At 57.2% G+C, this 14199-nt stretch overlaps 2 protein-coding genes across 2 annotated transcripts in view; both read right to left on the bottom strand.

Moving 5' to 3' along the window:
- CAPN5 (calpain 5) overlaps nucleotides 1–14199 on the bottom strand; it is a 55747-nt gene that overhangs the window by 15042 nt on the left and 26506 nt on the right. The window contains exon 3 of the mRNA XM_016921676.4: nucleotides 13848–13979. Coding sequence (XP_016777165.1) covers nucleotides 13848–13979 — 132 coding nt within the window. The remainder of the gene's footprint in view (nucleotides 1–13847; nucleotides 13980–14199) is intronic.
- OMP (olfactory marker protein) lies at nucleotides 6585–7648 on the bottom strand. The gene has a single exon (XM_063783266.1). The coding sequence runs from the start codon at nucleotides 7351–7353 to the stop codon at nucleotides 6670–6672; it is 684 nt and encodes a 227-aa protein (XP_063639336.1). The 5' UTR covers nucleotides 7354–7648; the 3' UTR covers nucleotides 6585–6669.

Genomic DNA, 14199 nt, shown 5'->3' with positions numbered 1-14199 from the left:
TGGCCCATCACCTTCACCCCCTCCTTCTGCTCCTGCCCTGTTCTGAATGCTCTGGACTCCATGGCTGGGAGGAAGGGCAGCCCTCGCAGGCTGCTAGGACCTCGGGAGGATCATTAGTCAAACTCGAGGCTTGGCTCTGAGCCCTCTGTGGCTCAAGAAGCTGCTAATGAGGCTCCAGGGCCTGGAGACCCAGAGTCTGGGATCCCCAAGGGCCTCCACTTCCCCTCCTGCTTCACCGCCCCTGCACCTGGCACGGGGTGGGCCCCAAGCCAGCCGTCTCACCCCTCAGCTGCTCTGCTGTCAGCCAGGATGCTGAGCAGGAGGGAGACTGTCTAAATAGATGCACTCACACACCAAAAACCCTCCCACGCCACGCCGGAAACCAGGGAAGCCAGCACAGACTCCCGGGGCCATGTCAAAGGATTCAGGAACCAACCTGAAGAGGTTCCTGATGGCCAAAGATGGGCTAATTTGAGCATCAATAAGGGCAAAAACAGCAATGGATTAAAACACATCAAATATGTTCCAATTCATGAGATCAGAATGATACTTACAAAAACAATTAGTCACTATCGGAGGTGGGTAGGGAATCAACTCATTTTTTTTTGAAACTGGAAAATTACAGGAAATTTATCCTGTCTCTGTAGACAAACTGTACCAGATGGTAACCAAATAGTAGATGGAGGGAAGTCTTGAACTGGAAGAGACTTCCTGCTCATAAATGAGAAAGGACTGATGATATCAGACCACCAGCATTTTACAATCACTGAAGAATGAATGAATTTAGGCAGTGGTCACTGATGGTTTCTAACATCACAAAAAAGAAAGATAACTAGCCATGATGTGCCCCCGAATGAAGTACACAACATCTTCCATGATGCAGCTGTGACAAAGAAAGAAAAAAATTGTTCCTAAACTGTATGAGCTTCTAGAGCTAAGTCCCAGGTTACAGAAACGCAGGGGACAGAGAACATGTCAAACACCACCAAAAAGACACAGTCAACAAAACCCACACCATGGGAAACCCCACAGGACAAACGGCCCCATTTCTTTGATAGATAATTTACTAGGAAAAAATAAGAGATGAAAGAGCAATCAACCAATTGCAATTATGGACTTCTGCTTGGATCTCATTCAAACAAACCATAAAACCTATGCATATTTATAGCACAAATTAGAAATTAGAACAATTACTGGATATTTGATGATATTAAGGGATTATTTTATAAGTTGGTATTATGGTTTTTTTTTTTTTTTGAGTCCTTATCTTTCAGAGATGCATCTGGAAATATTTACAGATGAAATGAGCTGCTGTCTGGGCAAAGTGCAGGGGTGTGTAGAGGAAATAAGACTAGCCATAGGCTGGCAAGTGTCAAAGTGAAGGGATGGGTGCGAGGAGTCCATCAGGCTGTGCTCGCTACCCTCTCCCTGTCTACAGTAGAAATTCCCCATCACCACGGACACCAGCCACCTGGCCCAGTAGTCCATGCTCTCAGCCTCATCCCTCAAACACTCCCTCCTTCGGGTCCCGTCTACCACAACCACCAAACACCCATGCCACTTCAAGCCACCTCCCCCACGCACATGCGGCTCCCTCTGCCTCCTTCCCTTGTCTCTTAGGGGCCAGCTGAGCAGCAGCTTTGAGGCACCTTCCGCTGAGCACCCCCCCAACAGTCAGGCAGCCCCTTCTCCTGGCACCCCAGCATGGCTCTCTTTTCCCTGCCCACTGGGAGGAGCTCCTTGGGGACAGGGGCCAAGTCTGACTCATTCTCAGATCTCCAGCACCCAGCACAGGGCCTGGCCCAGCTCCAAAGCTGGCTGGAGTCTTCCTGGGAGGAAAATCCCCCACACTGGTCACAGGGCAGCCTTGACCGGCTGGTGACCTGTACACACTACTTAATACCACATTACCCACTGCGGTGCATGGCAGTGACTTCACTTTCAACGGGGCCACCTCTGAGTCTCAGTCTCCTCATCTACCTACACTACCTCCAGGGCTGTTATGAGAACTAAAGGAGACAGCCTTGGAGCTCTTTCATAAACTGTAGAGAGCTGTGCACACATGAGGGGTCATCTGTGTTGGTGTACACATGTGTGCCTTCACACAACAGTCTGAAAACCTCAGGGCTGGGAGGGAACTGAGATGACCTGGTCAACCTCCTTCCCAAGAGGAGAAAGGAGAAGCTCCCCATCACCTACTGCATGCTTACGAGGCTTTACTGACTTGGGCTGACCTGGCAGCAAGGCAAGGACTGGCAGGATCTGCCGCCTCCCTCATAACCCCCTGGGATGTGATCCACCAACGGCCACCCACAGCAGAATGGGCCCAGAAACCTCAGGGTCCCACCCATGGGTGCACCACAGCATCCCTGGCTCCTGGATTGTCCCTGGAGACTCCCACCTAGACCCAAGTGGCTGCTCTTAAATCTTCCCCGCGTAGTGGCAGACAGGACTCTCTGCCCAGCTGTGCGACAGAGTGGAGAAGGCGGGGGTTGGCAGCCCAGGGAGGGAAGCTGCTCAGGATCTGCCTGCAAGTGTGTGCGTGTGTGGAGGTGGTGTGTGCAGATGTGGGGCACAGGCAGGGAGCTTTTCACATTTCTGCCTGGGACCCCAGAGGGCCAGTGCGGAGCATTTCTGAGCCACGCCGCCAGGGCTGTGGAATGGGGGCTACAGGGAGGTTTCCTGTATAACCCAAGCTGGGTAAGGTAAGCCACGGGCCTTTGTGAGTCCTCAAAACTAGTGGGTCCCTGGTCCTGAGTATCTGAGATTCCTCAACTCTCAGCTTCTGATTCCAAGACTCTCAAACTCCCCGTTTCAGATGCCATGACTGCTGGAGGCCAGGAAAGTGGTGGGCACCCCCTGCCTTCTTGGGAGAGCAGAGCCCTGCTGCTCTCCACCGGAGACCAGGGTGTCGACGCACCACAGAGTGGCCACGGCAGGTCCTGTTCATGGGGCGGCTGAGACCGGGCAGGGACCCCCAGCCTTGGGGGAGTCCCCCTTCCCCCGGGCCTCCAGCTCCCCAGCAATCATGTGAAGGCTAATGGTCTCTGCTGGGCCGCTCTGAGGTGGCGATGGTGACGGAGGAGGACACTCCCCCATGGCCACTCTCTCGGACCACAGAGCCAGGCCGGGTTCCTGCCCACCCCTCCGCCCTGCGCCTGCTGCCATCGGCACTGGCCTAGGATGCCTCAGGCAACTCACTTCAGCTCTCCACAGGTTCTCCTGTACCCCCACCCCCGGGATAACTGAGAGGGGAGACCGTGTGTCTATGGTGATGGGGCAGTAACCATGGGCAAACTCAGGGAGGGAGGGTGACTGTGTGCAGGCTCCGGGAAGCTCGAGCACTTGGTGGACACTCGCCCATTTCACCCTCACAACAGCCTCGAGAGAGGTGCCATTGCTGGCCCCAACTCACAGATGAGGAACAAGCTCAGAGGCTGCCCAAGGCCATCCAGCTGGCAGGGCGGGGCTGGCTAGGTCGCTCACCACATTAGCTGCCTCTCTGGGCACAGAGCTCAGGGAAAGGCAGGTTTCTTTCCCTGTGGTTTCCAGGGAAAATGGGTCATTTGCCATTCCTGCACTCTGGGGATAGAGCCAGGCTTCTACTGCTGTCCTGGGGGTGGGAGGCTGGATTCCTCTGTCTCGGGCAACTCCAGGAGTGGCTGGAAGGCAAGCTTGGGGAGGGGGTGTCAGGGAGGCAGAGACCCCTGAGAGACCGGGGGTGGGGGCTGGGTGTGGGGCTGGGGAAGGGTTCTGCGCATGCTGTGAGGGGTGTGTGAAAGGGAAACCAGGGGGCAGCAGCTACTCTGAGGCGGGCATGAAAGGGGCTGTGTGACCCAGGAGAGTGGTGGGGTTGGATTTTGAAGCAGGGCCCATTCCAAAACAAAACCACTGGTGAGACCCCCAAGGCAGGGCTTGACTTGGTCTCCAGGAAAGAAGCCAGCCCAACCCGAGCCTGGGTTCTCAGGTGGGTGGGGCCCATCTCCCCGGTCCATCCCAGGGACCAGTGTCATGGGGCCAAAGGTCCACAGGCCAAGAGCCTGGCCCACCCACACCTGCTTCCAGCCCCTCCACGCCCTCTGTGACCTGGGCAGGAGGCCGCCTCCTCTGGGCCTCAGTTGTCCCTGTCCAAAAATGAGTGCGCTTCAGAGTGGTGATGAGGGAACAGAGCTGTGAGGAAGGATCAAGTGAGGCACTGAAGTCACGTGGCCTTGGGGCTACATCTTGCCCATGTCAGTCTAGCCCAGCACAGGTTTGACAATTCCCGGAGGGTGGGGCTGGAAGGACCTTCACAGAACCAAGCGGTTCACTCTGGAAGGCCTGAGGCTGGGAGGGGGTTGGGAGCTGCCTGAGGACACACAGCACATCCGTGACAGAAGCCAGACTAAACCTGGGCACAGGCCGGACCTCACCCCACCCCTCAAACTCTGCCCTTCCATCCACCCCCTGCCCAGCGGCCCTGCAAGGCAGGGAGACTCGAGATTGCACCTGGTTTGGTGCCTTCCTACCCCAAGCCCTCGGTGGCGCCCAGATGGCACCTCCCTCAGCACAGCTCTCTGCACACCCAACACGGAGGCAGCTCTGGGGCTACCAGAGAAACAGTCAGGGCCGGAGGCTCCTGGCCAGCCTCAGGAGATTCGGTGAAGCCCCTGATTATTCCAGGCCTCCTCCTTGGAAGGTGGCAAGGGCTGGGGGAGTGTGGGAAGTGGCCAGGGAGCAAGTGCTCGGGGCCGTGAGGGATTGTGAAAGGGATGGGGGCTGATGGCGAGACACTGCACACCACCGAGGCCAGGGCACAGGCTTTATTGGGGACCTGCAGCGGGCACAGCAGAGGGACTCAGGCCCCGGGACAGATGGGCTGGGGAGACAGGCAGTCGGGACTAAGAGGGTCCCCAGAGCTGCAGGGAGAGCTCAAGCAAAGAGGCAGAAGGGCAGGGCCACTGCACACGGGTCTGGCCTCCCCTCGTGCTCAGCAGGGCAGGCAATGGCCGGGACTTCTTCAAGCCTGTCCCGAATGGGCCCCAGAGCTATGAGTCAGAAAGGACCAGTGCTCAGCCCACAGCCACTCTCCCACTCTCTCACCCACAGAATCTCAGCTCCAGCATGCTGCTCCAGCCTGCACACCTCCGAGGTGGGGCTCACCCTCCCGGCAGCCCCAGCCACAGGGGATGGCCCTGACCCTCTGGCCCTCAGTGCATCTGTTCCAGAGCCGCAAGTTCCTTGACAGCTTTGCTTCATGAGGGGAAATGTCTTGGACACATCCCTGACTGGCTGAAGACAAAACACAGGGCTGGCCTTAAGTCAGGGTGCTGGGGACAGTGGCTTAGCTGTACTTGGCTGATGTTAGGTGCAGGTCAGGCACTCCCCCAAAAGGGGGGGCTCTCTGGGACTGCGCAATGTGAAAGGGAATGAGACTAAGAGTCAGAACTGAATCTGATGAAGATTGTGCCTCAGTTTCCCCATCTGTTTGGTGAGTGAGTTGCATCCAATGACCCCAGAGGTTAGCATTCTGCTGTCACACCACTGCCGCCTGCAGCCCACTTGGGACTATCAGCCGTCGTAACTGCCCACCACGCCTTCGCCCTGCCCCCCTCAGCGGCACTGAAGAAGCCCAAGAAATGCCAACAGATGCCATGTCAGGACGAAGCACTTGCCTTCCCTGACCTGCAAGCTCAAAAGAGCCTGACTCCCCAGCAGGGGATACCTGAGGCCCTGGAGAATCCACTCTCTCCAGCTCCAACTTCCCTCAAGGCAAAGGGAACCCCCTTTACTAATCCACTCCCTGTTTCACTATCTGAACTGCAGTCTCCTAGCTCAGGAAGCCCCCAGGCCAAGGTCATCCGGACCAGGCCCCTGTTAAGAGCCATCCTTGAACCAGCAGCAATGATCAACAGATAATCTAAAACTGCACTTGTTCCTAGGGTAGGAATAGACCTCTAGAATACATCCATATGAATACAGCACACTCTGTCTCATGGATATGTGTGCGTAGAGACAGATCTCTGTGTAACCTCCCCCTTCACTTCTCCACCCTGAAGTCAGGCCCAGAAGAGCCACAGCTGGGCCTACACAGCCTCCAGGGTGCCAGCCACTCTCCACTGCCCAAATCCGCCCCTGCAGCAACCCTGCCCCATATCCTGAGGGTTGTCAACGCGTTATGGGACCAGCAGCCCAGACACAGGCTCCAGCAAAGGGCACCAAGGCCAGGGAGCAGTGAATGCCGGCTTGCTGGACTCCCCGTGGAGACGCCCCATCATCTCTGTCTCCCTGACTCTGGAGGAAGTGGATGCTGGGTTTTTCAATCTCTGTCTCTGTGTCTCTCTTGGTCTTTCTCAGTCTCTCTCTCCCACAATGAAGCAGAGAGAAGGCAGATGGCCCTGGCCTCACTGTCCATGCACACTGGCCCCGAGTAGGCCTCTATCGTCTATAGCAATGCAGCAGCCAGTCCAGCTTCTAGGCTATGGAGCCTCAGAATCTTCTTCCTGTGAGCTGGAGTGCTGGCCCCAGGGAGAAGCAGAGGAGGAAAGGTGTGGGACTCAGGGGGCCTCTGGGCAAGCAGAGGACAGGCTGAGCAGCGAGAATAATGGCCCCAAAAATACAGGGGGGAAAGTGGCAGGGGCAGGGGAGAGCACAGGTGGGCTAGAGGAGAGCAGCAGCTGGCAGCTGCTGTCAGAGCTGGTTAAAAACCACGGAGGCCTTGAGGTTGGCGGGCTCCACACCCTCGCCAAAGGTGATGAGGAAGTACATGACCTTGCGGATCTTGGCCAGGTCTGACAGGCGCTCCCCAAACTCCAGGGCGTCGGCCTCATTCCAATCCATGGCATCCGAGTCCTCCTTGCGCCAGAAGATGGCAGTGGGGTCCAGCAGCTGGCGTGTCATGAGGTTGGTGAGGTCAGGCGTCCAGTTCTGCGAGGTGCCTGTGATGGTGACCTTGCCCGGCTTGTCCAGCACGACATTCCAGCGCTCGAACTGCAGCTGCTGCTGCTGGGTGAAGTTGAGGCGGTACACAGACTCCGCTGGCTGCAGCAGCTTCTCCCCATCCTGGTGCTTCTCCCCGCGCTGCTTCAGGCTCTCCACGCGTAGCCGCATCTGCCTGGTCAGGCCCTGGTCCAGGACCAGCGGCATGTCCAGCTGCGGCTGCTGTGGCCTGTCCTCCGCCATGGCCCAAGTGCTGCTGCCACCAACGCCAAGGATCCAAGTGGGCTGGAGCCTGGGGCCGTGGAGTGAAGAGGCCACCAAAGGGGGGCCCCACCTACTTTCTGCCCTTCCCTCTTCCCCTCCCTTTGCCACTGGCTCTTCCCAGCCCCACCCAGTTCTCAAAATGGGGTGTGTGTCAGGGGTGGGAGTCCCCATCTGCCTCCATTCCAGTCCCCGCAGAAGCGATAATGCAGGCCCTGCAGGCAGGCGGAAGGTGGCAGGCTCCTTGGGGACCAGGTCGCTGATGTCAATTGCTGTGGCAACCGCCCTGACTACCAGGGCTGGGCTGGGTGCTGGCTTGTTTGTGAAGATGAGAGCACTTCGTAAGTGCACTGATGGGGAGGGTGGTGGGGACCACTCCTCACTGGAGGTACACAGGAGAAGATGCAAGACCCGCAGGAGCAGGTGGAGAAGCCAGGACCAGAGAGGGCTTGGTGATTGGAGATCTGAAGTCACCTAAGCCAAACCTTGGAGCTACCCCTGACGCCCGCCTCCCTCTCACTCCTCCACACCCAATCACCAAAGCCTGTCGATTCTGCTTCCCAAACACCCCGGGACCCTTCCCCTCCAGTCCCACTGACAGGATCTCAGCCCAGCTACCATATCTCTCACCCAGACCCGTGGTTCTCAAGACTTGAGTGAGCATCAGACTCACCCTCAGGACTTAACACACAGATTGCTGGACCCCCTCCCAGAACTCCTGGTTTATCAGGGCTCTGTGGGCCTGAGAATCTGCATTCCTAACCACCTCCCAGGCGACATGCTGCTGGGCCAGGGACTGCGCCTTGAGCATTACTGACCCGGATGACACTGACGGCTGGCTGTGCCGCAGCCCTGCACCATGGCCACAACAGGACGAGGCTTCACTTCTACCCAAATCCCACCACTTACTCCACCTGAATTAATCCTCAGTTTCTCCCAGGAGACTTGGGGCCGAGGAAGAATCTGGCAAATGTTTATATCCCCAGGGCCCGGGGCGGAACCAGAAGCTCAGCCTTTATACTGGGGAAATGAAAGAACTGGAGTGTGAGTGGAGCCGGAGTTGGGGAGAGAGTGGGGATGGGAGTTGGGGAGCGGCCGTCGCCACAACACGCCACACACAGAAAAGAGGACAGAGTCAAGGCCAAGGTGTCACAACGGAAAACAATCTGAAGGGTCTAGTGGACCACAAGCACGGTCAATTGTGAGATGGTGGCTAATCAATCAGTGGGATCCTGGGCTACCTGAACAGCAGAGGGGCACCAAGGGAGACAGAATACCCGGTCCTGTTAAAACCACACTGCAAGCCCTGGGGTCAGTTCTGGGGGTCATTGGCAGAAATTCCCCCAAGGGTATTTGAGAGAACCATACAGCTAGATGTCAAACTGCCTGATCCTCACAGAACCTTTTGCTTTGTAGCTGGAGGGGCAGGGGAGAGGGGAACAACTTGGCTAAGGAACTACCATGGGAGGCTTCCCTTTCCTCCACATGGGGGAGCTGTTTCTAACCTTCCCAGCACCACATTCTGCTTTTTATTTGTTGAGTTGCTCAGTTTTTGCCTGTGACACACAGTCCTGAGAGGGTAGGAAGTGTGTCTTGTCATTACTCTAGGCCAGCAACCAGAACGGGGCCTGCCACACAGAGGCCTCAGAAATGCTTGTTGAATGAATGAACGAATGATCGAATGAATGAATGAATGAACGGATGAATGAGTGAATGACACTGACAAGGGACAGGTGATGTGATGGACCACGGGGCACAAGCCCAAGGCCAAGAGGAAGGTGGGCAGGTGGGGAGACAGTACACAGGTACTGGCCAGGGCCAAAATGAAGTGAGCAAGATGGCTGGAAGGTGAGGTCAGAGAGACTGGGCCTTTGGCTGAAGACCTCCAGGGAGAGCAGTTCCGGGCTCGGGCTGTGGCATGGCAGCAGGTGACTGAGGCGGCTGAAGGTGAAGGCTGATGGAAAGGAGATGGAGAACTAAGACAAGGGTAAAAGGGCAAAGCGAGAGGGCAGGACGTTAGCCACATGGACACAGTAAAGCCTGGGACACAGCAGTTCTTGGGGTAGAATGGGCTGGGAAATGGCAGGAACCAAGCCCTTTGTGCCCAGGTGACTGGCCAGGGCAGCTGGCTGGTGGAGACAGCAACACAGTGGGCTAAGGGTGGGAGTCCAGTGAATGAGCCAAGTGCTTGTATGGGGACGCTGTGGTCCGGGCAGCACTGGGGAAGGAGGATCCCCTATTTCTGGATCCTGAGGGATGGGGTGAGGGGGGCGTGATCAGCTTCTACTGATGAGGATTCAGGGGCACAAGACCCCTGGGGAGGGTCTGAGCAGAGGGGCACCGACCTTCTGGAGGCCAAAGGTGGGGGGCAGTTGTGACGGGAGCTTGAGTCTCACAGACTGGGCAGGAGGGACGAGTGGTGGGAGCCAAGGGAAGGCCTGGGGGGAAAAGGAATGGAAGAGGGAGGGGAGGAGGCAGAGGGGGTGGACTGAGGCTTGTGGGCAAGGGAGCAGGCAGGATGCAGGAGGCTGCAGCTGGGGACTGGGCCCACTGATGTCCACAGACCTCTGCTCAGCCATCGGACACCTTGGGAGGACCCACCCAAGGCTGGATGTAGCAATGAATACAGAGGAGAAAAGCAAGCTCTAAACTTGCAGATGTAATTGCAAAAATGCATATAAAAAAACAAAACAAAGCTGGGCACAGTGGCTCACGCCTGTAATCCCAGCACCTTGGGAGGCCGAGGCAGGTGGATCACCTGAGGTCAAGAGTTTGAGACCAGCCTGGCCAACGTGGTGAAACCCCATCTCTACTAAAAATACAAAAATTAGCTGGGTATGGTGACGGGCGCCTGTAATCCCAGCTACTCAGGAGGCTGAGGCAGGAAAATCACTTGAACCCGGGAGGTGGAGGTTACGGTGAGCCGTGATCGCACCATTGCACTCTAGCCTGGGTGACAAGAGCGAAACTCCAACTCAAAAAAAAACCAAAACAAGCAAAATCCTCTTTAACACCAAGTGGAAAAAAAACTAGAAGGAAACACAGGAAACCCTTAACACTGATTGTGTCTGATGAATGAAAACCTTAAGTGACTTTGTACATCCTTGTACTTTTTCAAGCCTTTCGTCCCCAGTACCTACTATGGTTCTCAGGGCATAGCTGGTGCTCCATCCATGTGCACTAAGGGAACTGCTTGATAACTAAAGAGCAGGAACTGCTAATATAACCGGGTCAGGGACAGAGTGGGAGGCACTTTTTAATTTTTTTTTTTGAGATGGAGTCTCGCTCTGTAGCCCAGGCTGGAGTGCAGTGGCATGATCTTGGCTCACTGCAAGCTCCACCTCCCAGGTTCATGCCATTCTCCTGCCTCAGCCTCCCAAGTAGCTGGGACTACAGGCGCCCACCACCACGCCTGGCTAATTTTTTGTATTTTTAGTAGAGATGGGGTTTCACCATGTTAGCCAGGGTGGTCTTGATCTCCTGACCTCATGATCCGCCCGCCTCAGCCTCCCAAAGTGCTCGGATTACAGGCGTGAGCCACCGTGCCTGCCTGTGGGAGGCATTTTTAAATGCCTCCACTGGCCCCTCCCAGGCCCCACCCAGGGTTGCTCACCCCAACACTCCCTCCTAGAGACACCCAGGCATTCGACTGGGACTCTGGTCACTTCCATGCTTTTTTTTGGCCAGGAGCTGCCTGACTCCTCCTGGGCCCAGGCCCGGCTCTGTGGCTCAGAGCAGGCATCAGGTCTGCCCCTGTGGCTGCTCCAGGCTCCAGAGAGGTGAGCTCACAGCAGACCTTGGCTTAGGCCAGGCCAGGACCAATGGCAAATGTTCAGCCAAACTGTCGCAACCTGATTTCAAGTTCCTAAAACCTGGTCACCTGAAGTCCACTGCCCTGCCCTCAGGGAATGTACCATCAAGTCGGGGAAGCTAAAATGCCCCCATCAGGGATCCCATAGGAGCAGGGCAGGAGGCCAAGAGATGTCTGACAGAACAGAGAAACAGGTGGGCCATCTAAGAGGGGGCTGGGGAGGGAAAGTAACAAGTGCAGAGAGCGCGAAAGGCAAGGGTTTGCCTTCCTCCGGCCCCTTTAATCCTCCACGACCCTGGGCACTGGAAAGGTCAATTTACACTGAGGACAAAAACAGCTAGCAGGAGACCCGGCCAGAATCAAATCCAGGTCAGGCTGGCTTCGAATCCTGTGAGGGGTAAGGGTGGCTTGCTGTGGGGGCGTGTGTGTTGGGGGCGTATGTGTCGAGGATGTGATGCTCAGTGTGTCTGAGGCTCAGAATCCCCAAGTGTGAGGTGGGGAGGGCAAGGGTGCAGCTCAGGCTCGGCAGCCCCCCCACTGCCCTTCCATGGAGAAAACAAGGAGGCCCTGCAGGGCAACAGGCCCAGAAAGTGAGGGGTGACAACAAACAGAGCCCAGTCAACAGGGACGAGGGACGGAAGGCGCAGTAATGAGCTCCGCAGGGCCCCGAGCCTCCTTCCGGGACCCATAGTACCACAGCAGCACAGGAGGCAAAGTGCAATTAGCCAGGAGCGCCCAGACCCGCCCTGGCCTCCCTGGGACCCAAGCTGCTGTAGGAGATCAGCCTCCTGGCCCTGGCAGCCTCCCAGACCAGCCAGGCCAGGTGCCCCAACTCCCTGCAATAGGAACCTTTGGCCCACAGATAAACACAGGCCTCAATGACAGGCCTCCTGCCTGCAGTCCTGGGCCTGTTCTTCACTGGTGAGAGGTGGAGCTGCACCAGGAACCACTTGGGCCCAAGCCCAGGGCAGGACATATAGGCTCCCACCTACAAACGGCCAGACAGATGGCCTCTCCTGGGGAGACCGGAGTCAGGCCCAGCACCACAAGGCCCTGGGAGGTCTGGGGCAGCAAGGCCGACCATGGGGCTGCTGGGTGGTAGCTGAGTCCAATAATTTGGAAAGGAGCTCTGTTCCCAAAACTCTCCTGAGCCTTCTCTACTTCAGGTCCCTAGTGGGCTCAGCAGGGACATATACGTTGGGCCAATTCTGCCTGTGGGGAGCTCACCTCACGGGGGAGGTGAAAGATAAACAGGCAATTGCAGGGCAAGGTGGGAGGTGGGGGGCAGCCCTACAGAATGCCCATGTGCCCCTTCAGCCCCTGACTGAGCCCTCATCTAGTGGGGGGGTGGGCTCTAAGGCAGGGGGACCTTGTTCTGAGCTCAGAGAAGGGGGTGGGAGCCTGGAAGCTGGAGAGTGAGGACTGGCCCTACACCCAGAGCACAAACCAGGCCCCAGCCCTCTCTGGGCCTTGAGGCGTAGAACTGAAATGAGCCAACGGGTGGCTCTCGAAAGCCCTCCTGGCTCAGGTGCCCCTCGAATACCCACATCCACACGCCGCAACCATGGCCTCTGCCAAGGCCCCAGGGGCCCTACAGCAGGCAGCTGCTCCTACCCTGCAGGACCATTGGGGCTAGGCCCCAGGGATGCCCACCCTGGAGTGGCTTTGAGAGGTCACACCCCCGTTCTGCAGACTCAAGAGCAAGACACCTACCAGAGTCTCAGCCTTGCCCAAGGGCACTGCTCCCTCTGATGGCCTCAGAGGATGAGGAAAAACTCTGTCTTGCACAGGAGTACCTGTATGTTCTATGATATTAATTATCATAATGCTGGTAGGCACAGCCACCTTTGGCCAAGCACGATGCTGCACAAGGCATGTTGAGTGCAGCATCTGGTCCTATCCTCACCACTCCTCGAGAGACAGCTACTCCGATTGTCCTCATTTTGCTGATGAGTAACCTGAGGCCAGCTCCAAAGCTACCAAGTGCTGAGGCTCACTGCCAAGCCTGGGAGATGCAGATGTCCAGTGCTCCTCAGCCCCACTGCCAGCCCCTCCCAAGGGATGGCAGAAGGGCAGGGATGAGCAAGGGGCAATGACCAGAGTCCCCCTGCAGTCCCTGCCAATAATTCTTCAGGGAGCCAGGGTCTGCCTCCACTCCAGCCTCCCTGCCTCCTGTGCACGGAATCTAAGGCCCTGCTGCCAAGTGCTGGGATAGGAGGTTGGGTTGCAGGACCAGAGCCTATTCTTTCCAACCCAAACCCTTTGGCCCTGGTCCAGAACACCAGCAGCTTGGAACTGTGCTGGGATAGGAGGTTGGGTTGCGGGACCAGAGCCCATTCTTTCCCACCCAAACCCTTTGGCCCTGGTCCAGAACACCAGCAGCTTGGAACTGGGAGTCATGAAGCTGGGGATCACCAAACCACCCTTGCTGAACAACTGGGAAAAGTCAGGCCCAGAGGAGGACAGCAACCAGCTGAGTCACACAGCAGGTCTGTGTCTGTCAGGGGTCTCCTGAGCCCCATCAGTGGTGTCTGCACACTAAATGTGATGCACACAGCTTCCACATTTCACAGGTGTGTATTAATCTGCCAAGTGTCCCCAACAGTGTTGGGGGGGACACATCAGAATGACCTTGGGAGGCTGACGGATTCCCAGCACCTGCCCCTGGGGGTGCCCAGCTGAAGGGTGAGGGATGGCAATTCCGACGCTCGGCCAGTACTGGGGGCACCCACCCCATCCCTGGCACAGGCTTTTGAAAGTCTCATCTGCCACATTCAGGTTCCGCCTGTCTGGCAGTGAGGGCCACAGGCTGCGTTCACACTCCCCAGCACCCTGCCCACTCTGCCCGAGGCCTCACCTTTTGCCACAGCGACTCCCGGGAGGCAAGTGACGAGCAGGCTGCCACAAACCAGCAGTTGCCCACCTGGCCCTGGTGCAGGTCGTGGGAGCTGATGCCATCCACAAAGAGGCGGGGGTCCTCGCAGATGTCCTGCGGAGAAGGCGAGGAGAGAGCGTGAGGGGCTGAGGAGCATGCGGATGCCCCCCATGGCAGGAGACATGACAGACACAGACATGACAGACACAGACTTGCTGTGTGATCATCAGCATGGTGATTCACCTGCCTCCCACCACAGACTTGGGGCCCTATAGGGCCCGTCTGCTCCCCGCTTGCCCCCCACCACGCGGTCCTGCCTGGGATGCCCTCTCCC

The sequence above is a fragment of the Pan troglodytes genome, chromosome 9 (assembly GCF_028858775.2).
Source record: "Pan troglodytes isolate AG18354 chromosome 9, NHGRI_mPanTro3-v2.0_pri, whole genome shotgun sequence".
NCBI classification, from domain to species: Eukaryota; Metazoa; Chordata; class Mammalia; order Primates; family Hominidae; genus Pan; species Pan troglodytes.
The sequence above is the reverse complement of the archived record's forward strand: the minus strand, read 5'-3'. Positions and strand labels throughout refer to the sequence as shown.

Bases quoted from the DNA above. Each gene is read 5' to 3' on its own strand.
- OMP (XM_063783266.1), bottom strand. From the start codon at position 7,353: ATGGGGACTCCCACCCCTGACACACACCCCATTTTGAGAACTGGGTGG.